Source organism: Lichtheimia ornata (genome assembly GCF_029851405.1).
Source record: "Lichtheimia ornata isolate CBS 291.66 chromosome Unknown scaffold00010, whole genome shotgun sequence".
NCBI classification, from domain to species: domain Eukaryota; kingdom Fungi; phylum Mucoromycota; class Mucoromycetes; order Mucorales; family Lichtheimiaceae; genus Lichtheimia; species Lichtheimia ornata.
Window position 1 is genome coordinate 531,046 of NW_026695330.1, and position 23,490 is coordinate 554,535.

Below are 23,490 nucleotides of genomic sequence, written 5' to 3' on the forward strand. Positions count from 1 at the left end.
CAAATAGCTAGACCTGCCACACACTGTCAAACAAAATCCATCCACACTGTAAACTTACCTTTGACCTTAAGATTGCCCATCTCGAACTTGAAACTTTCACACAAGATGCTCTCAGTCATTCTGATTAACTTTGTCTTAATCAAGACCCACACTTCATTTAACAATTTTGAATGGGAGGGTGCAATGTAAACGCTTCATCCAAAGTAGCAGCGTAGATCATTAGAATGCTCGACATCAAATGAGTGCCTACAGTATGCTTTTGAACAAGTCCACTAGTTCGTTTACGACGTATGTCGCATGATAGTAGAATGGCCCATCCAGTTACAGCAACAAGCTTTATCGACATGATCCGCTTTAATGCATGGTATAAGCAACAGCGTGCGCATGATCTACGTTTCCATTCATGATGAGCAGTGTAATAGAACGAAGCTTGGTAAATGCAACGTGATAGCGTTGTACGATCGTTCATGCGGTTAAAGTAATCTCCGTAAACGATGTCAAATGAAACCAAGTATAATGACACTAATTGGCAGCAGGGGACTAAAGTTAAACGCATACCCATTGGAAGGAACCGGTGTTTGAAACCCTTTGCTACCCTTGCTTGTCAACTACTTTTGACTTCTACATCTGTGCCTCCCTTGCAATAATATTGAACGCTCTTGCTTTTCTTTGTTTACCTATATTCACATGAGCTGGTAAGTCGATAGATATGTCGATCGGGAATAGTCCACAAAAAATGGCGCAGTAACTAAAACCTTACATCGTTGTACAGGAAAGGATTATCAAAGGCGCTTTCAAGGCTGCCACATCAGGTCAAGGCAAAGACGGGGCGAATTGAAGGTATGTCATCATTGGGTTTACAAGGCGCTTCATTTGTAGTATGCTAAAGTGCTGTTGCCATGCAACACAGTACCTATTGACAACGAGTATCATGAGCTCCAAGTGCGGTTCAACCAAGTAGCGTATTACATTATGCGGTTGCAAAAAGAGTTGGCCGTATACAAAGATGCGGTACAAGGTTAGTAAGTGTTGATATGGATGATGCAAGAGGCTATGTTGGGTACATGTGGCGAAAAAAAGTAGGAAACCATCACATGCAGGGAGATTAAGCCTTATGTATAGAAATGTTTTATCGCCATAGCCACTTTGCCGACCTTATTGCAGACGTCTATTATGATCCCGATTTACCTGAGGAGTCATTACCGGAAAGATATGCCAACAACATGGATGAAATGCGACAACATGTCGGTGAGGAATTGGTATGATGCATTTCAATCTTCACCACACATACCCTTCTAATCGATATGATCTTATTCAAGGATCGTATGCATACCACTATTGTTGTACCATTAACGGAGATGGGCCAGGTGCTGCAGCAAGCTGAAAGAACAATGGCAAAACGCAATAGGAAAAAGTTGGACTATGATCGCTTTAAGCTAGGGGATAAAGTAAGATGCACGATACAAGGATCATAATCCAATGATCTTTTTATTCTGATGGTTGAATACAGGATACGTCTTTAGAAACATCTGCTCATGACTACGAATACTACAACGCTGCTTTGAAATCCGAGCTGCCAATCCTATTTGATGACGTGGAACGTGTTGTGCGTAGCCTTTTTGCAAGGTTACATCACATCCAATGTGTGATCTACAAACGATACATGGACCATGCTCACAAGGTCATTGACTTCTCTACCATCCACGAAAACATCATTGACGACTACTATCAGCATATCGCTCAGATCCCTCATATCATGAACTCGCTTGATTTATTTCAACTCTTTCCCCCATCCGAGTTTAGAGCACCCATCCCACCACCTAAACACCCGAGCGATGACACTAGTGACAATACTGGTAGTACTACTATTCCTCATCATGCAGAGTGTGATGTGCAACCATGTCGCGAAGCCATCGGGCTTGGTATCACCCCTAGCACCGCTATCGACGTAAATGAATCGCCTCGGCGTTGTAATGCCATTGCCTTGGAAGACTATGATGCACAAGGAGTTGGAGATATCAGCTTCCACAAGGACCAGGAAATTGAAATTCTTGGATCACCCAAAGACCACCAGAATCAAGATGGATGGTTGACAGCCCAAATTAGTGGAGAGACAGGTCTTGTTCCTGCTGATCATGTTAAAATATTGGAACAAAGGATACGATGATATACATATATGATGTTTCGAATGTTTATTGTTTTATGTAAGGGGTTGTATGTGCGTGTATGTGTTGTGCAGTGGGCGTGAGTGAGAGCGAGAGTGTATATATCAGGGTCTGTGTGAAGGTTATTGGGGAAACGGATGGGTGATTAGAGGTATTAAACTATGAGCTTTTGGCTTCTTGAATGAATGTCTACAAAGGCAAAGAGTCAACAACATAAAAGCAACACACATAAACACGTTGCAATTCCATACCTGGAAATACTTTTTAAAGGCCCTTGCATCACATTGCTGCAATGCTTGGCAATAATTGGATGCTGTCTCTGGTGGGCATTGAATGGATGGCAAAAACACATTGCTGATGTATTCTAGAAACTCGTTGCCTTGCTTTTCGTAGAGCATCTTTTGGATACTTGTTAATTCACCAAACACCTACATACAAGTAATGATTAGATGATCCCAATAATGAGCTATTCCATGACACAGTGACACATACCAAAGTGGATTGTCCATCGGATAAGTTAAATGTAGCTTGCATGGGCACTGTAAATGTGGCAGGAACGATCTCATTGTACACGAACTGGCTAAATCCTGGAGTAGCCCCACTGGCGCCCCATGCAGTCACCATCTTTAGAAATACACCAAATGCCATCTTTTGTGTTGCTGGGTCATTATTGTCCTTGGCAAAGTGAAGAATGGTTTGCAAAATGGTATCAAAATAGCCAATGTTACGTTCACTGAAGAGCACAACTGAAACATCTGCATTGAACAGGCCGGTGATGAAGTTCAAATATGCTTTCCGCAAATCGATCAAGAGTACAGCTTCATCTGTGCCACTGGGAGCCACGTTCAGGAAATCAAAGACACGTTTCACAAGTGGTAATAGCAACTCATCCATAATGCTTTGGATCATTGGCTAAAATGTCAATGTTAGACCCATGTCATTGTTTTTTCTTTACTCTCATATCTCCTTCTTACCTTGAATTTGAAAGTGATGAGACCAATGAAGGGCAAAAAGTCGACAAGCTCGGTCAATTGGCATTCGACGAGTAAGCCATTGATCAATGTGGGCAAGTAGGGAAGCACTGCTGATCCAAGGCAATTGACCAATCGGGCAAATGAAAATCGGGCAGCATCACGAATTTGTTCGAATCGATTGTATGCTTGCAATACATTCAAGATGATCTCTGTAGCCTGCTTGAACACTGCAGCCCAAGGTTGTGTGCATTCGCTTTCTTTGGGAGCATTTGGGAAACCTATTGACATCCAAATATGAGTCTGTGCGCACAAGAACAATATGCAAGTTGATCTTTTTTACTTTACCTTTTGCTACACTGCCGATAGCCATGACGTAATGATGCAGCTGCAGCAGGTACAGCTCGTCATCTGGATTGTAGCCACGTTCCATATACTTTTGAATACCCTCCACAAGAGGACCAAGCACAATTTTGAGATACTCGGTTTGTTTCATGACATCCATTCCTTCGAGTGAAATCAACATGCCAACAGTCTCAAAGAGATACAATTGGCTATCAAATAAGGAGGCTGCGGGCATTGGGGTTCCATCAGCCGTGTTCGCCTGTACAGGTGGTTCGGCTTGCACAGTCAACAAATCACCCATCGAATTGAGAATGGTATCCACATATTGGCTCATGCGAGATTTGAGATTCTTGACAAATCGGTGGAACAAGTACCAGCAACGTGATCTGATTGGCTTGGATGGATGATGAAGACCTTGTGCGTCAACAAAAGCTGCAAGGGCTTGAGGAAGATGCTCGGGACGATAATCAAAGAATTGGTAATAGCGAGCAATGTCTTCAAAAAATTGGAGTGCTGCTGATGGATGTGGGTAGGCCGAGATGTCTATTGCAATTACCCTGTCAATAAGAGTATAAGCTCAACCTTGTTAAAACTTACTTGAAGTAACAACGCCAACAAGCATTTCACCCAATGGAGTCAACACGCTTGGATCGTTTGGATTGACAAAATGCATAGCGCCCTTGGGCAATGCTTCTCCATAGGTGAAAAGAACGTACAAGCAAAGCTCCACAGTACGCCAATCAAGCTCATTACCAGCCTTGTACTTGTTCAAAGTATCCATCACCACCGAGTGCACGTAATTGATGTAGAGTTCCTCGTTGATTGCCGCAATGTGATCAGCAAAAATACGCAAGTTCTGTGTAACAATCAATCAGCACAATGAATTCATGCATGATTTTCCCTGATCACTCACCTTACGCAGCTCCATGAACAATGCTTCTTCCTCAGGCTCATCCTCATCATTACCCCAATCGCTCTCGTCGTCATACTTCATCTTCATGATAACAACACTCAACAAGGAACCCAAAAATTCCTGCTGCGACTGGGTGTATGGTTGCATAGTACGCTTTTGCTTCTTGAGCTATACAATGATGTAAAATTAGGATTTGAATCATAATAGATCGCGTATCAATATATACATACAATAGTCAAAATGTCGTTGACGAAGGCAAAAACAGCGGTGGAAGTGTCATCGTACTCGTCAGCCAAGAATTTGAGCAAAAAGGGAAGCACTTGTTCGATGAGACCATAAGCTGTCACTGTAAACGCTATCATCAGTAACATGATCCATTTCCCATTTCCCATTTGCCAGATAGATGATACCTTTTGCGTCATCAGGAATGCCGTCTGAATAGATTTTGCATAGCTCGATACCAAGAACATTAGTCAAACGAGCGACATGTTCCACGAAATCGGGATCGGACTATTCCCAGTATTAGCATGACCTATCCAAAGGCTCTCTCATCCTTCCTTCAATCTTACCAATTCCAATCTTCCCAAAGTGTCGGTAAGGTTGAGCATTTGAATCATGCGAAGTTTATCCAATGGCAACATACCCTTGCTGACAACCTATTACGCATATCACCATGAGTACCTTAATCTATATCCATCCATCCTTATGACTCAACGTACATCTGCCAAGCATTCACAAGCTGCGATACGTAAATTGGCGTCGCTCAATAGTTCATACAATGCACTCATGACTTGATCATTTACAACGAGTGAGATGTCCATCCAGGCAATATAGGCACCAATGTTTTTGAGTGCAAGCTGAGCGATGTTGGGGTTACGTGAGCGGAATTCTTGCAATAGCTCGAACCAAAATGATGCCAACAATTGAATGTCACCAAGTCGCATGTTGTCTTTGATATTGGTGTTGCGAATGACTTCATCACGATTCCGGGGGATGTCGAGGCGAGCAATTTCTTCGTCGACAGTGAGACAAAGACGTAAAAAGAAATCAGCTGCTTTCTCATTGTTGCCTGAAGATGTCTTGACAAGAGCCATCATATCCTTAAAGAAGGTCGGCCACACTGTGGGGTATACATGAGCAAAGAGCAGTGTCACCGATTGAGCAGCCTTATTGCGAATAAATGATTCTTCAGAAGCACCATCTGTGTTGTCGACGAATTCTCGGCGAAGATACTCCATCATGGTTTGTCGAATGTATTCCACTGCATTGTTGTCAAGAGATTCATATCTATCCATCATAGATTAAGTATACCATTGCCATCACCACCATCATCATCAACACCCACTACTCACCTATTCTGCAATGTATTCTCTATGACTTGCAAAGCGAAAAAACGAGCTTCTGCAGCACTGGAAAAGAACCCACATGAGCACCAAATCATGCTTTAATCCGATCCAACCATGATACTTACGCTTTTGGTTGACGCATAAATAATTGCAAGCACATTTGCCAACCATCAGGCGAATTCTTGACTTGTTCACAATAAGCGCTAGCCTACGTGGAGCGAGGGATCAAATCAGTCGGCGATCCATTGTGATGATCGATTGTGTGTACATGTGTGCTATCACATGGTCTCATGCGCCTCCATCATCCCAATCCACGCATGATCGATAAAGACACACACACACACACACACGCACACCGGGTCCACCTGTCAATCATTTACCTGAGCTTTCATGTTGGGGTCGACTTGAGGACTCAAGGCACAGAGGACTGCCTGTTCTATTTGTTCTTCCATGATGCTGGTTGATATGATAATATACGTTCTCTAGTGGTGGTTGGTGTCCAATGGGAGATGTTACAGGGTGGGTGGATTGCGATCGAAGCTGAACGATGAGGGCTGTGGATCCAATTCGAGAGGTGACAAGGACAAATCGACACGTCTCAATGCGTTGTACAAATGGTGGTGAATGCTGTAATGGAAGTCAATTGTCTAGTGGATGGGTTGAACAAGATTGGGTGGTTGGCCGTTATCGAGAATGTCGCCTTTCGGTAAACGCTCGCGAACAAAGACCGAAAGAAGTGCAAGCACCAGCAAAAAAATTTATTCACGCTTTAGTACTTCATTGGGATTCCGCAGTATTTGACGCACATGTCATGATCCATAGCTATCATCATCGGTTACGCCATCCATTGTATCCAACCTGACTCATACGCGTAGGAGCACATGTTCTAAATTGCTGCGAGAAATAAATGGGCGTGGGATATAGAAGCATCCCTTTTACTGATTTCCTTTTCCTCCTCTCCTCCCCCCCAAAAAAAGTGAGCTTCCACTCCAAAGCCAGCGGCATCTTTGTCTTCCCGAGCCAATTGACAACATTTTCCTTTATAATAAATGATACCCATTGTAACGTTTAATTAGATGCTTCTTTCAAATAAATGACTGCACTTTTGAACATGGCATTATTCAATGCAACAAGGCTAATGCCCTTGTGCATTAATAACGCTCCGGACATGGTGTATTCCTCAGCAATCTTGTATGGATCCTCCAACCAGATTTGAACCCTATAGAGTGCGTCGTCTTTGAGATAGCGTGGTCGTACTGGATTGATTGCGGCTGAGAAAGGACTATTCATACGGAATGACAAAACGACCGCTTCTTTTTGATCGTGTGATGTGGTTTGCGATGCAGCAATGAATTCGCCCTCTCGGGAAGGTGGCACCAACCAATCCAAATCACCATTTTGAATCACTGGTCGAAGTCTCTTGTACAATGAAATCCATCCCGTGGTCTCGTTCATATCCTTCTCTGAGTACTTGTTCAAATTGGCACCAACACCAAGGCCACCCATGAAAGAAGCGTGGAACCGGAAGGACAATGGTATGTGTACATTGTCATCCTCTCCCATATCAGTCACCCAACCTATTATGAGCATCCACCCAAATCAATATACATCCTAGGCACTGATATTGGGGGGGGGAGGTAACTTACCATACATGGCCCTTGGAGGCAAAAACAATGAGGCACCATATTGAATCGTAAGACGAGCATCGGGTCTTGTATTGTCACTAGTCCACACCTGGTCCGCATATTCAAGCACGCTGAGATCCATACGACCACCACCACTAGAGCAGCTTTCAATCCACAGATCGGGGAATCGTTTCTTGAGCTTTGCCAACAAATTGTGGTATCCACGAGCTATCAATACCCATGCTTCTCGAGGATTTCGATCGTAATCATGCATAGTAACACCTGATACGCAATAGTAGAATTGGATGAATAAAAGCATCTTCATGTATCATCCGTATCCTCATACCTTGGAAGGGTCGATTCATATCCCACTTGATATAATCAATACCACTTTCTTCAATAACGCTGCTCACTCGGTCATAGATGTAATCTTGTACTTCTGGTTTGCCAAGGTTGAGCAAAAGCTGATTACGCGCTTCATATCTGCAAACGAACATACATCATTAATAAACTTCTCATGTCAGCCATATTGTTATGTCAAAGCACATACCTAGGGACACCATCATAGTAGAGGGCCCAATCTGGGTGCTCACGATAAAGGTTGGAGTTTGGATTGACCTGTAAAGGAAGCGTTAATAATGATAAACGAAAGGGGTGTATGAGAATGACCTACCGACTCGGGTTCAAACCACACGCCAAATTTCATGCCGAGGTCATGCACATGATCTGCAAGGGGTTTGAGACCATCTGGGAACTTTTTCTTGCTGGGATACCAATCTCCTAATCCTGCAGAATCGTTGTCACGATCCCCTACATTGAAGGTAGAAAATGAATGAGCCCACCCTAGCATGGTTACGTTGTTGTTGTTGCTATTCACATACCAAACCAGCCATCATCGATAACAAATAGCTCAACACCAAGTGGGGCAGCTTTGTCCGCCAATTCAACTTGCTTGTCGTAGGTGACGTCGAAGGTAACAGCTTCCCAGGAGTTGTAAAGAACAGGGTGATATACGCTATCATCCTTTTGTGTTTGCAGACTTGATTGCTGGTACTTGCGAGCATGGCGTGGTACGCGTCTACGTGCGCCTGGGAGGCCTTCATCTGTGAATCCAGCAACGAACACAGGGGTTGTGAATGATTCTCCAGGTTCAAGTGTCCATCCAAAGTCGAGATGATGCATGCCACCAATGATACGAGTATAGCCATAGGTGTTGGTATGTGCTGTGATTTCCCAACTGCCACCCCATGCAAGAGTGCCAAAGTACACCTCCGTGCCAGGATTAACTTCACTTGGTACTTGTCGAATGGCAAAGTATGGAAATGACACATGATCAGTGAATCCTCGGGTGCTTTCGATGGTATGCGCTACTCCAGGCTTCAACTCGGTCGATTGTACTTGTGCCTCGTTGTTCCTAATACCCCATATGCATATCAGCAACCCTTGTACACGCATATGCCATCCATTGTTAGACGCCCACATTACCATTCGCCTGCCAATGTTAATAGCTCTCGTTTCTCGTCAACATTAAGCGCCGTGGGTGGATGCCATGCAGCCGACAATGCCATATCAAGATTGACCCGATCGCTCAGTCCATTCTCCACCGTATACGATCGCCGAATCATGTCGTTCTCGGTGTCCACTTCATAATGCAGCGTCACTTTGAAATCGGTGCGGTTGCCATCGCGTAGCTCGATATCAAGAAGGTTATCGTCCTTGATCTTTGCCCCTGAATATAGCAAATTCAGCTCGCGAGTACCATCCGGCAAATCAACCTTGAGAACGTTGTCCCGGTAACGCAATCCTCCAAAGGCCGGCAATTCCTCCATGGCATAGGTAATAGGTGGATTCTGTGAGAGAGTATTGGGAGTCACCGTTGCATTCAGGTTGTCAAGTTGTGTCAAACGCTTTCCCCAGTGGAGATTGACCACATAGCCATCGGCTGAAGCTCCAACCACATAGGTCGATTTCTTCGTCACCATGAACCATGTGTCCAAGGAAGGGTGCTTGTGGATACCGGTATCAAGAGCAGCGTTTACAATCACAGCCCATGCCGTGATCAACAGCATGAAAGCCGCAGTAAAAGGAAACGACAATGTCATCATACCGCCAAAGTCATTCAAGAAAAAAAGGTACCGGATACGATGTCCTTTTATACGCATCTTCTTACTCCACATGACACCCCCTTATCCGTATTCCATCGTTTTTTCTTCCTGCATCTGTGGGAAACATGTCTCCTTGCTGCTGTCATCATGTAAAACGCCGCCCACTTTTCTATCAACTATATACCAATAAAATAAAAGCTACACTACTACATAATTACGCCATCTCTGTATGCATACATAAATGATCTTTACATGTTTCTATCATGTTGGGATATCTTCTTTACATTTATCATTTCGATTCTTTCACTTTCAAATGTCCCAGGCGTATGTAATCACGATCCGCTAGGTAGCACATACCAAGATTACATAATCAATCTCACCCACAGAACTCACTCAGGCTAACCTCAATGCAATTTTCCGGGGAATCGTGATCCAAAAGAGTGGATGGTATTAGACATTAAACGTGCATCTCTTTATTGCCATCTTATCAATCAGGGTAATCTATCAAGGTACCTGCATCTCCACCATGATCAAAAGAGTAAAGTGCGATAGTAGTCAAACTCCCAATTACCCGCCTTCCCGGTCTTTTTATGACGTATAGTAAAATACAATGATTCTTCTAAGTAATGATACAAAGGTTTTTGCGCTTCTTTGTCTTCTTTGGACGACCGTTCATTGTCCTTGAAGTAACAGGTGATGATGTTGTTACACCGGTAGATCGTGGCATGGAAGAAGTTGTATGCTGGTTGTTGTTAACCTTTTGTTTTGCTGCTTGGTTACCTTTGCTTGCTGCTCGTCGATAAAACAAATTGGCTCGCGTAATGTCTTTGGGCGTTCCAAATCCAGTCTCAAGGTACCACCTATGATTGAATCGGGGATCAATAATGCATCTACTTACATAATCCTTCCTGTCATTCAATGGCTTACGCAAGCATAAACATGGCATCGGCATGTCCTTGGTTAGCAGCTTTCTCACACCATCGAAATGATTCATCTTCATCCCGACCTGTACGAGCCAGCCATCCCGAGACGTCTTGTACCAATCGTTGGGGCTCCTCATTATCCTCTGGCCCATGGATACCACAATTGTAAAGACGACAAAGTCCAAGCATTGCCACAGGATCACCACCATGATGATCACCCGTTGTTGAAGCGGCCCTGCTATAGTAATGATGGGCTTTTTCCATATCCATGGCAACACCATAGCTACCATGTTCATACATCGACCCCAATTGTGTTTGTGCTCCTGTATGACCAAGCTCAGCAGCTCGTTCAAACGTTCGCAGTATAGCATTCGAACCACCATAGTGTTGGAGCAGCTCAGCTGGGATGTCGGCTTCTGGATAAATGTTGGCAAGCATTTGTCCAAACACAAAGATGGGCTCTGGGTATTCTTCTGTAGCATTTTCAGCTGCTTGGGATAGTAAGGTAAGACCTTTGCTGATATTTTGCCGCTGCCCAAATTGGCCATGGATGTATATCTTGGCCACCCTCTATGTATAAAGAAACATCATTGTACATACTCTTAATCGATTTGCATCTTTTGTTTCAATCCACAAAATCATTCACTTACCAATAAAGCTGGAAGATACCCTTTGTTTGCTGCCGATTGATAATACTCAAATACATCTTCACCTGACGATGATGATGGTATTTGATGCTCCAAGTATTTAGCTACAGCGTACATGGAATATGGATTCCCCGATCGAGCTGCAATGACATGGAGTCGATAGGCCTTCTCCGGATTTGGAGCAAATCCATACTTTTGATTGTCGATCCACGTGGCTTGCATGTGTGCTGCTTCTCCTACTTGTTCCTTTGCAAGACGCTTGATCCACGTGATAGCTTCCATCTCCAATGCTTCTCTTTTTGCTTTTGCATCCATCTCCGGTTTGATGAATGGTGCTATTCCACGCGCTAAATTAGCACGTCCAGAGGCACGCTTCACCATATCCACCCATAAATTGCTTATAGCTTCCTCGTCAGCTGCTGTGGATTGTCGTTTCACATCATCTTTGTTGGTGTTATATAACTCGGCCACATCCAAAAGATACTTTGCATAGCTCAATTGGACAAGTGGATCGTTCACTTTTTCTGCCATGTCCCGGTACATGCGAAGTGAATCGCGTTGGTTGGTCAAAGTGAACGATGCTTTGCTATACTTGGATTGCGAGGCATGGGCCATGGTGGCTGACTATGTATACAATTTTCGGATCACAATGTGAGAATCTTAACATCTTACATGAACATAGGCATGTATCTATACTTACGAGAACACTTTCATTCGTGGTGGATATCATGGATCGCGCGTCTGTTGTCATGGATGGAGGTGCAGGTGGTGGTGTACAAGGACCCAATCCTTCATCTTCAGCCTCCACTTGATACTTTAATGATCCCATTTCAGATGTATCCGATGTTTGTGGCTGTTGTTGTGAGTGATGATCAACATTAACGCTGTTTCTACCAGAGGAATGAGCACTCTTGGCAGCAAGATGGATCGGTTGTTGAATGTCGGAAAGGTGGTTGTCGTTGTGCAACGGTGTTGGGGGAGGAGGAGATGTCTCTGAAGCATGATTGTCGGGGTGATTTTCATTATTGCTGTAGATGGAAGAATCAGAAGATGGTGGCGCTGCTGGTGATGATCGTTTCATTTTCGAGTTCATTAAAGGTGAATCAAGATTCTCTGTGATTTTGGCTTCATCATCGCTTGATGATGGTGACACGTCAATGTCGGCATTAACAACTCTCAACGTTAATCGCTTTTTGCTCGCAAAGGCTAAGCTATTGGTATTATCGTCGTCGTCTGAAGAGGTATTGCCATCATCGTAATTCAAGGTATTGTTGTTATTGGCTGCTTCAGTTGGTGGCTGTGGTTGTGAGTGATCATACGACATCGAGCGAGGTGATGGACGATGTTGAGCACGACCTGCAAAAGAAAAAGTAGCAGTGTGAGTGGCCCACATTGATAGTCAAAGGAGGTCAAGAGACATACGCATAGCAGACCGATGGCCTGGAAGTGTGCGAGATCGAACTCTGTCGGGTGCTGATGATGCCATCATGTCGTTGTGTGGATTTGCGTGTGCAGTGAAAGGGAGAAAGAAGAAAAAAGTTGCTACTTTGTTCGACTCTGTAGGATAATAAATGCATGTCAGGTGGCGTCGTGTTACACATGAGCTGCGCTTGTACAGCATATGCGCAGCCACACGGCGTACTTCCTTTGTCTTTTTATTCAACCATCTCGTAGCTCTCTTATGTTAAGTCTACGTGTTCGTTCAGTGTCAGGTCTATGGTGATGGAAAAACATCACGTTTCAAAGTTCAGACTTTGTCAGCACATGCTTTTCATAAGAGTGATGACTTTTTGCTTACTATTACTGGTACAAAACATGACACCAATAGGTTTCCTATGCAGCTATTGAGATTGGATTATCGGTGTTGGGCATGTCTTATGAAGTCATTGAAATAGGAAGAGGATCTTAAAAGTGGCGTTTGCTCGTGGTTTGAGTAACCAAGGTGGAACATTTGACCTTGGATGGTAGACAATGAGCAATGCTTTTTGCTGAAAAGAAGGATGCTTCTTCTCATACTATGTAGCCCATCATGGTAAAAGAAGAAAGCTTCATCTTGAATCCCATCAATGACACCACCATGAAGCCCTTTGAATGATATTTAATCATAGCATCCCCCACATCATCGATGTGTGTCATAATTGAAATGAGATTCATCATAAGAAAGAAGGGTGAAATGGTTTATTGGATATGATATTACAAGAGCAAGCGATGCATGAATGAGACATGTACATAATAGAATGAAAGCTGTAGCCATGCGACCATGTGCGTATTGGGGCAAGGATGTCACACCGGTAAAGGCAATCCTAAAATGACAGGAGAGCATCATGTCGCCCATTATTAGCTTCGTATCTCCTGTTTATCTCGCTCCTTTCTCTTTTCTTTCTCCCTTTCTCTCTCTCTCTCTCTCTCTTTCTTTCTTTTCCCCCCGACTTTATTTCTTTTACGCATTCCACTCTCATGTCATTCTCGTCAATCCTTCGCGACACCTTGTACAGCATTACATCCTGCTGCTTTCCGAACCCGAGCATTCAAATCAACAGACAAAAGTTCAACGTCATTCAACTACTTGGCGAAGGGTAAATACACCAACTTTTCAGCCAGCTCTTGTTCTCGTTTATGGAGACCCTGACATATACAATGTTATCTCTATAGCGGATATGCTTTTGTCTACCTTGTCCGAGCACAGCCGACCAACCAGCTTTATGCCCTAAAAAAGATTCAATGCCCACCTGGCGACCAAGAAGCTGTATCGGAAGCTATGCGAGAAGTGGATATGTACCGCATGTTTCAGCATGAGAACATTATCAGTGTCTTGGTACGTTGTTCTATCCCATTTTGTGGTTTTATTTACTGCATGATGATGAATGATGGGGCTGATGATGCACCGGGGCTATTATAGAATACAAGTATCGCCATGGAGAAGGATGGGACCAAGACCGTTTACATTTTCCTTCCCTATTACAAGGTACACTTGTCAATGAGATCTCTTTGTTTTGACTCCTGATACGTTTTGCGTTTCTTAGAGAGGCAACCTCCAAGATAGTATCAATGCCAACAATCTCAACAAGACACACTTTCCTGAAAGGGATTTGCTTATGTTTTTCCGCAATCTTTGCTACGCCGTACGAGTGCTCCATATGTTTTGTTTGCCTCAGGTGCCAAAACGCAATGCTGACGATGATGATGACGTCCCTCACGTGCAACCTGTGATGCCCACATCCTCAAGTTATTATAATGCAAACGGGTACCGACGCCGTGAAGATGATGGGTCACTTGTTCCCTATGGTAAACCACCATCATTCCACCCCCACCCCCACCCCATGTCTTTGAATGTTCTTGTTGCTGACCTTGTCTATCATTATTATGCAGCACATCGCGACCTAAAGCCCAGCAACATCTTGATCGCCGATGACGGTAAGACCCCGATCTTGACTGATTTTGGATCGATCACGCGCGCTCGTATCACGATCAAGACTAAGAAAGACGCCATGGTGCAGCAGGTAATGAATGTCTAGGCAACTTGGAAACTCCCTCTCTACCTTTTGCTCACTTACTTTCAACGTATGCTTATATAGGACATGGCAGCTGAACATACGACCATGGCATATCGAGCACCTGAACTCTATGATGTTCGACCTGGCAAGCATCTGGATGAGAAAATGGATATCTGGGTAAATGTCACGGATGATAAACATAAACAAGGAGGCTCTAACGCACATGAGATCTTTAGAGTTTGGGATGTCTATTATATGCAACAGCCTATGGACAAAATCCATTCGAAGCAACCGTACATCAAATGGGTGGTTCAATTTCCTTGGCAATTCTCAACAACCAATACAAGTTTCCCACTGAGAATGATCCTTACAGCGATGACCTTCGACGGCTTATCAGATCCATGTTGGTGACCGATCCCAACGAGCGTGCTGATATACAAACGGTAAGGATCATCATTCTATTTCCCCACCCCAACGACTTGTCTTTCTTTGGTACCATGCGTGTGCTTTTCTCACTTCTCTTTGCCTTTCAGATCATTGATACCCTGGATAGAATCTTGGATACCACCAACACCACCGCCACCACTCATTAGACACAAGCCTTTGCCATCCCATTCACTTGCATGCATTCGCACATATACCGGCCACTCACTTTCTTGTATCATACCCTTGTCGTTTTGCTTACTGCAACTGGCATATCACATCATCTCATTCGAATCGTCATTATTGTCATCACCACCCAACACCCAACATTCACCTATTACGGTAACTAACATGTGTGTATGCTTTGACACATTAATATACTGTATCAAGAAAAAAGGAAGAAAAGTGGATGCGATCAGTTGACGTGGATGACCACCAATACGATGGGGGAAAGGGACGTTTTTTTGGGGAACAAAAGTGGTTGTTTGGTTGTTGTTGTTCTTGTGTGTATATATGTAATGGACCTTTTAATGCCAGAGGTGGGAGAGAGGAGTCAAACGACTGTCCACATGACGGTGAATGGGGGTTGAAAGTCGCGCGACCATGTAACGCTGCATCTCCTTCTAGACCTTGTCATTCATCTTTATCAGAAAAAAAGGATAATGTGCTGTAGATCCTTCCTTCTTTATTTCCACATACATATGTACGCGAGGTGATGGGGGATATAATTACTGGCGATGGATGCTTTTTTTACTTGGCATATGCACACGCACACAAACACAGACACAAGACAAGGTGTGTGAATGGATTGGGGGTTCCTTGATGTCGCTTTATGCACGAGAGAATGACTTGCAGCAGACAAAACGTCGATTGTGAAACACATAACAACAAGCGTAGAGACGCATGTATCTTTTTCCCTGGAGACATTAGGATCCTTTTTTGCCATAGACTAAGCGAGTTGCTCACTTTCTCGAGGGGGGACGGGAAATGGGGGTCAACAGCAGACTCTTTCATGCGCGCACATACATGAACCCACGCACGCACACAATCACTATTGATACGAAAAATGGCTGCATGAAAAAGAAAAAGACATGTACATACAAGAACACCTGCTCTCCTTTGCAATCATTGGTGTACGTGCGTCCACTCGAATTGAAAACGTGGATGGGTGGATTGTATCACCTTGCCTCTGCCACACGTTACATTGCTCTAGATGCAAACGCCACATATATATTACCTGTGTGGTAGTACTAGTTCGCAGAGGGTCGATGGCAAGGGAGGTGCACTTGTTGAAATAGCATCAACATGGCTAAAGTGTATCTCGATATAAGGCTGGAAGAGGAGTGAATACGTTGCCACGGTAAAAATTGAATTTGCTCTGTAGATGTGCGTGTTCCTGGCTGCAAACAGCGTTGCATGCGCGCAATTAAGATGAGACAAACAAACAAACATCGTTACGTTAAGCCTTATTACCCCACTACCAAGACCCTTTTTCTTTTACTTTTATAGCCGTAATTCACATATGCTTGTTTTGTCATTCTCATGGCTATATTTCGTTCATGACCACACACGCCATTTGCCAGCACAAATGATGAATGATTGTTGACGATGCTGATCATCATGGAACATGCATCCTTTTGGTAGAATGACGAATGTTTTCTTCCCTCCTATTTCCTCTTGTCCCGCCAGATCATCAAGATCATGTGGTTCACGCGCATCACTATGCACCAAAATCGATTGCTGATATACACATGTAATGTAGACGGCCTTGCCCTGGTAAAAATGAAACCTGTTGCTGTTTGCCATGCATCGAAGATACCAGCCAATCCACATCATATGAATCTCGATTGATGCAGTTTAGCCATATGACAACCCCCTGCTGCTGCTGAAGCGGATTCAAAAAGGGGGATGTTGTTGATTTAGTCAACAATGAACATACAACCATCGTTGGCAAAAAGAGAGAGAATGAAATATCACAATGTCAGTTGTCACACACACATTTGGCATAGCCTGTGTACAAAAGCGTAGCCGCTTGTTGTTTCCCCTTTTCTATTTTTTTCATCAATGTGTGTAACTCTTGTTCAACTTATGCAGGTTTTGCCGAGAAGGGCGCAGTGCATTGCTGCTCACGTGTGCTATGCGAGCGTACACATCTTGCTATACGCTTGGTAAGTGGTGTTTGTCGCCCGCCTGTCTTTGCGCTATCGTCATCACCTTGCATTGTCATATGAACATTAGGTATGTCCTGCCAAGACCAATCAATTTCAAACATTGACGTTGTAGTACACAAGCTGGGAACTTGCTTGCGTGTTGCTTTTATCCCCTACTGCCTTTACCAAAAAAAGATCTCGATTATGGAACGAAGAATTGAAAGTTAACCATTCACTTGACATACATCATACGCTTCATTATACAAAACCATTTACCAAGCAGTACATCTCAATGGCATAAATGCCCTCTTTTTTATTCCATGGTGCTCTCGTGGTTACCGTGACACAATCACAACCAAGCTCCCTTGTCGTCTAATCCCTCCCCCCATTTCCTTTTTCTCTATCGCTGCGTTACCGCTGCGCAATGGCCACAGTAACACTCACAGCAACATCCCAATATGTGGTTAACGAATGTCTTGGTGGCTATCATAAGCATCAAGGGGCTTTAAGGAGCAAGCCATGCATAGTCTTTATAACGTATGCGTCATGAAACTTATACTCACAGGCAAGTAGCTATCATTTACTCTCATTCCCTGGAATGCGCGTGTGCGTATGGTTTTAAAGTTACCGCCCAACCATATAAATTAGGAATGACTCGTGTGATCCCACAAAATACGCCTTGAGAAATTATAAAATACATTACCCAAATACTGAAGATCCCCAGATCTGTGTGTTTTCCTTTCGCTTCTCTCTCTCCATATACCTTTTCCATCCTTGTTTTGTGTATGTCGTAAACAAAAAACGACATGGGCGCACATCAAAGCAAACAAAATAAGCGGCGAGCTCACCATGGTTCATCAACAAGGCATCAACCTCCGCCACCACAGTCGCATTACCAGCAACATCATCATGTTACTCGCCAACCTTTACGATCGCAACAACTACAGCAGCAGCGTCAACGCGCAAGTCTAAAGCAGCAGCAACAGCAAAAATCCGTATCACAGCATTTTGTTCCTGAACAACAATCGCAATTACATCTTCCCGTATCACCGCCACAACCAGCATACACAGCCGAGCCGTTACTTATCGAAGATGAAGATGATGATGATGACGTGCAGCGTCGGCTATCAATCGATTTTATGGATTCACAATCGAGCATCTTGCTAAAGAACAAATTTGCCGCTGTTGTAGGTGGTGGCGATAGTACATTTTCAAGCACATCATCACGTAACGCATCATCACCATCATTATCCAACTATGACCAACCATTGTACCTTCCACCTACCATGTCATCCATCACATCTTCGTCATCTGCCAGCTCAGCACGCACAGCATTATTTTCCACATTATCGTCCTTGTCGAGCACTGCATCGTCAATCTCATCTATCCATATCAAACAAGCACATGATGCCACCTTGCCCATTCTTGATCACCATCATCCTACCACCACTTCCCATACTGCATCTTCGTCAACACTTACTTTACCCACAACGGCAACGGTTGTTGATGACGAGAACCAACGCATGGATGAAGCATACAATAGGCTTGATCGATGGATAATGCAACCTGATATCAGCGATCGTCAAGTGGTAGCTGAGGCCTATTACCCATATGCCGTATTCCACTACTATGGGTTGTCACCATCACGACAGCCTAACTACCCGCTTGCTTACAAGTATTTTCAACAAGCGGCCAAGGAGAACATGGTGTTGTTGCAAACGTGTCGAGACCAAGAGCAACGTGAACGCATTATAGGCATCATTTCCAATGCACAATACAACCTTGGTGAAATGTGGGCCAGTGGCAAAGGCGTTGCGAGAGTTGATACCATCAAAGCAACCCAATACTTTAAAGCAGCAGCCGAAAATCAGCATGCTACTGCACGCTACATGATGGGCTACTATCACCATCACGGGATCGCCATGAGCAAAACCGAACAGCCACGAAAAAGCATTGACCAGGCTATTGAGTGGTACACGCTAGCTGCTGAACAAGGACATGATAAGGCTCAAGCTGCTCTTGGGGCATTGTTGTTGGATCGTCGTCAACCACAGGAAGCATTAAAATGGCTACATCTTGCAGCGGATAAGGTAAGATTTTTTCTTTTCATAGTGGTATCCATGGATACGTTACTTACATTTGTATCATGTTATAGGAGGAACATGTGAATGCTGATGCCTTGTTGCAACTTGCCTACGTATACGAGGAAGGTGCTGGTGATACGGTGACGCCGAATAAGAGACTTGCTTTTGAGTACTATGAAAGATACCTGCGTTTGGTACCTGTATCGGATCCCCAATACGGCAATATGCATTATCTTATGGGCATCAGCTTCCGTAACCACAGCCTCTTAAATGATTCTACCGATTTGGCAACCGACCACGAGCGCGCTATTATGCACCTTACTCGTGCTGCAAATGCTGGCCATGCTCAAGCTCAGCGTGCTCTGGGCACCATGTACGAACAAGGTCTCGGTTTTTCATGTGCCGATGAACACCAAGCCCATGCCTTATTCACAAAAGCGGCCGCTCAAGGTGACGTGCTTGCACTTGGCTCACTTGGAAAGCAATACGAATGGGGTCGTGGCTGTATTCGTGATACCACCAAAGCAATCCAATGCTATCAACGTGCTGCTGATAGTGGTTGTGTCCCTGCTCAACTTGCACTTGCCATGCTTTTCGAAAAACTTGGTCGTATCGATGATGCCTTGCCCTGGTTTGAACGTGTTGCCAATGCTGATAAAGATGATCTTGGCAAGGTGTATCGCAGCACAGCTCAACTTCGCATAGCGTTGCATAAACGAGATCGCACAAGTCTTGAAGCACTCGCATCCAAATCCGGTGTACCTGATGAAGCACATTATTGGCTTGGTCGATGGTGGAAGGCTGAAAAGTCACCAAAAGCATTTCAACACTTTTTACATGCTGCAGAGCTAGGCCACATGTTGAGCCAATTTCATGTTGCTGATATGCTAGCCAATGGATTACTCGGCGTTTCCAAGGATCGTGTAGCTGCCTATCATTGGTACACCAAAGCATCTGCTCAAGGTCATGCACTATCACAATTGTGTGAAGCACTCTATTACATACAAGCCATTCAGCCTGTTGCCAAGGTCGACCTTCCAAAAGCAGAGTCATTGTTACGCTGTGCCGTGAGGAAAGGATCTCCAGAAGCTATGGTGCGACTTGCTCAAGTGTTGCTCAAGACATCTTTGGACAAGAAAAAAGAAGCTGTTGATTGGCTTCTCAAGGCCGCTACCAAGGATGATACAAGTGCCATGCGTGAACTTGCCAACATTTATGAATCGGATGGTGATTACAAATCTGGATACGAATGGCTCCAACGAGCTACGGATGAGCAACACAATGATCCACGTGCTTGGTATGCGTTGTCGCAGTATTATGAAAAAGGATGGTGGTGTTGTTCAAGTGGTGAAGAAGCCGAGCCTGATGTAAACAAGGCCCTTGAATGTCTCAGGAAAGCCGAGGCACTTGGCTATATCAGGTATGTTTGTGTGAGCTTAGATTTTCCCGCCAAAACATTAATTTTCTCATACCGTCCGTGCACGATACCTTGGATGTTATAGAGCAAGCTTTGAGATTGCTTTACTTTATGAGAGGCGTTCACAATGGACATCGGCTTTGCGTCAATACGATGTTATTTTGCAAAAGTTTGATCCTACTACTCACCCCTATGGCTGGCATGCTCTTTTGGCCAAACATCGCCTTGAGGTCTTACATGGTGCTGGTGGTAATAGTGCCGATAGCAACAAGGTGGTCCGTGAGCAAGAGACGTATCGGTCGCTTAGTGAAATGGTGCAAACACACAAAGACAAAGCTGACGCTGTTGAAGCATTTGAGCTGCTTGGTAAGTGGAATGAAAAAGAAAAAGACGCACGATAATTGAGAAAAAAACACTGACCATGTGCATTTGTACAAAAAGGCATTTGCTGTGAAAATGGCCTGGGAATCCAATGTGATATCACTCGGGCCATGGCGTGGTATACCAAAGCTACCCATTTGAGTATCCCTACAGCCAACACATCTCTCGCCTTAGACCAAGCTCGTACTCGATGTCGCCTTGTACACTTATTGATCATCCATGAGAAGCACGATGAAGCGTTGCAACAGCTACGTTTAGTGGAGCCGTATCTCGATCAAATGAAAGGCCACGTTTCCTCCGAGACCGTTACTCAAGCCCGTGAAGCACGTTATCATTTGGGTAAGCCTCATATTACACATACATTTATGTATACTTATGATCTCACTCACTTTTCCCATCAGGGTATCTCTTATTACATCACCAAAATCAAGCACAAGAAGCCAAGCGTTGGTTAATAGAAGCAGCTGCACAAGGCCATACTGGAGCTATGTATGAGCTTGGCAAGCAAGCTATGCGTGAAGGAAACCACAGCGAGGCCAAGCATCGATTTAGTCAAGGTCATGTGATGGGTCATGCAAGCAGCAAGCGTGAGTTGGCATTGTTGTTGCTACAAGACGTTGACGGCAATGAAAACGACCACTCCAACAATGACGATGATGACGACGATGATGATGAACGCAATATTGATATGATCAAGTACTTGCTGGAAGAGGCGGTCGACATGCAAGACACTGAAGCCATGTTTGAATTGGGACAACTTTACGAGCATGGCCTAGGCAAAAAATTTCCTGCTGATCGGCTCGAAGCATATGCGTTATACAAGATGGCTGGTGCATTACAACATAAACTTTCATGCGTCTATGCTGGTGAAGTGTGCTACGGATTAAAACGATTTACAGAAGCACTCGACTGGTTTAGACGAGTACCAGATCATTGGATTGCACGTTTTCGTATGGCGCTTTATGGTCTACAGCTTGAACCAGATGCTGAACGTACATGGTTTACCACACTTTGTGATGCTGTACCCACTGAACCACCTTCTTCAAGCATATACGAAAGACGCATCTGGAGCAAAGCGTGCGAGTGTATTGGTGAATGCTTTGAACGTGGCCAAGGAATTGATCAAGATGATGAGAAAGCTATCCTATGGTACACACGCAGTGCTGATTTGGCTAGTGTGCGAGCAATCAGTGCTATGCATCGCTTGGCACAATTATACGACAAGAAGAAACAAGATGATTCAGTATTAGAATGGCTACGTGCAGCAGCAGAACAAGGTGATAGTGAGGCTCAATTCCAAGTTGGCCTTTTCCACAAGTATGGTCGTGGCGGATTACTCGTCAACTCGGTTGCCGCAGCATCCTATCTAAGCAAGGCAATGGTTCAACGTCATCCACGTGCAACATACGAGCTTGCTGATACCTATTGGCAAATTCGTGATTATCCCAAGGGATGGCAATGTTTTCAAGATGCAGCCGATAAACAAGGCATTGTCGAGGCGTTGCGTGCTTTAGGCTTCCTATACGATCGTGGATTTGCCGAACTTGACCGCACTGGGAAGTTATTTACCGTTACGCAAGATCGCATGAAAGCTATTGATTACTTTTGCAAAGCAGCCGATATGAATGACAAGGCATCCATTCTTATGCTTGGCTCCTACTATGAAGCAAGTTGCTTGCAAGAAGATAGTCCACTTGAAAAGGCGCTCGCTTTCTATGAAAAAGCTGGTGGTGCACAATCGACCAACCCTGTTCTCGAATTCGTCATTGGTCGTTTATTCCATACCATGGCTGATCACGCTCCTGCCTTACATCGAGAAGCCTTTATTCGTTTTGAGCGTGCTGCCAACATCAAGAATCAAGAAATGGCTGATAGCAGCAATGATACACAGACCGATTATTCAACTGCCAATGCACAAATCATGGTTGCCTTGTATCATCTATACGGATGGTATGCTCCTGAGCATAAGCCTAAGAAGGGTTTTGAGATTCTGCTGCAGCTTGAGAGGGACGGCAATAATGATGTTCAACGTGATGTCAAGGAACAAATCGCTCGTTGCTATGAGAACGGAATCGGTACCACCAAGGATCTATCACAAGCCCTTCTCCATTGGAAACGTTTATGTGAGTTGGGGGTCAAGAATGCGCTTGTTATTGTAGAAGAATATCACAAAGACGGTATTGCAACGGATGAGGAGCTACAAAGTGCCCAACGATCCTTCCGAGCTACGCAAGGTATGTAGTCATTGTGGATCAAACAACATTCATTAACCCAATGATCCTGTTTATAGTGGATAATATCGTACCATCAGAGGAACGTGAAGAAACAGCATCCTCCTCAGCATCAAGCTACACAAACTAATATACCCGGTCCCATCCTCTTTCCATTCCTATCCCCATGGCAACATCTCCATGGCAACCATCCCCATAGCAACATTTCCCTATCATTTTCTTATGTATTCATTTACCTTGTATTTGTTATTCTTTCTTTCTATTAGGCTT

The 23,490-nt window shown here is 44.2% G+C and overlaps 6 protein-coding genes across 6 annotated transcripts; 3 read left to right on the forward strand and 3 right to left on the reverse strand.

Annotated features, from left to right (window-relative positions):
• Positions 1-687: 687 nt before the first annotated feature.
• O0I10_003315 (uncharacterized protein) lies at positions 688-2,167 on the forward strand (the record flags this gene model as incomplete). The annotated part of the gene is made up of 6 exons (XM_058483386.1): positions 688-695; positions 773-840; positions 911-1,018; positions 1,123-1,259; positions 1,320-1,448; positions 1,511-2,167. 6 exons carry the CDS (start codon positions 688-690, stop codon positions 2,165-2,167), a joined length of 1,107 nt encoding a protein of 368 aa, XP_058346005.1.
• A 157-nt stretch (positions 2,168-2,324) lies between these two features.
• Positions 2,325-6,192, reverse strand: O0I10_003316 (uncharacterized protein; the record flags this gene model as incomplete). The annotated part of the gene is made up of 14 exons (XM_058483387.1): positions 2,325-2,354; positions 2,417-2,593; positions 2,658-3,077; positions 3,140-3,417; positions 3,485-4,024; positions 4,079-4,337; positions 4,395-4,562; positions 4,625-4,749; positions 4,805-4,904; positions 4,964-5,050; positions 5,114-5,681; positions 5,747-5,803; positions 5,866-5,948; positions 6,121-6,192. 14 exons carry the CDS (start codon positions 6,190-6,192, stop codon positions 2,325-2,327), a joined length of 2,964 nt encoding a protein of 987 aa, XP_058346006.1.
• Positions 6,193-6,808: 616 nt separating this feature from the next.
• On the reverse strand, positions 6,809-9,347 carry O0I10_003317 (uncharacterized protein; the record flags this gene model as incomplete). The annotated part of the gene is made up of 7 exons (XM_058483388.1): positions 6,809-7,317; positions 7,387-7,647; positions 7,712-7,848; positions 7,916-7,983; positions 8,039-8,175; positions 8,247-8,779; positions 8,851-9,347. 7 exons carry the CDS (start codon positions 9,345-9,347, stop codon positions 6,809-6,811), a joined length of 2,142 nt encoding a protein of 713 aa, XP_058346007.1.
• Positions 9,348-10,089: 742 nt separating this feature from the next.
• O0I10_003318 (uncharacterized protein) lies at positions 10,090-12,529 on the reverse strand (the record flags this gene model as incomplete). The annotated part of the gene is made up of 5 exons (XM_058483389.1): positions 10,090-10,330; positions 10,398-10,963; positions 11,044-11,664; positions 11,741-12,396; positions 12,463-12,529. 5 exons carry the CDS (start codon positions 12,527-12,529, stop codon positions 10,090-10,092), a joined length of 2,151 nt encoding a protein of 716 aa, XP_058346008.1.
• A 968-nt stretch (positions 12,530-13,497) lies between these two features.
• O0I10_003319 (uncharacterized protein) lies at positions 13,498-15,127 on the forward strand (the record flags this gene model as incomplete). The annotated part of the gene is made up of 8 exons (XM_058483390.1): positions 13,498-13,616; positions 13,693-13,855; positions 13,940-14,005; positions 14,064-14,325; positions 14,410-14,540; positions 14,616-14,711; positions 14,771-14,977; positions 15,068-15,127. The coding sequence occupies 8 exons, from the start codon at positions 13,498-13,500 to the stop codon at positions 15,125-15,127; spliced, it is 1,104 nt and encodes a 367-aa protein (XP_058346009.1).
• Positions 15,128-17,913: 2,786 nt separating this feature from the next.
• Positions 17,914-23,350, forward strand: O0I10_003320 (uncharacterized protein; the record flags this gene model as incomplete). Its single annotated transcript, XM_058483391.1, has 6 exons — positions 17,914-19,197; positions 19,263-20,611; positions 20,694-20,974; positions 21,050-21,328; positions 21,391-23,223; positions 23,280-23,350. The coding sequence occupies 6 exons, from the start codon at positions 17,914-17,916 to the stop codon at positions 23,348-23,350; spliced, it is 5,097 nt and encodes a 1,698-aa protein (XP_058346010.1).
• Positions 23,351-23,490: the final 140 nt, after the last annotated feature.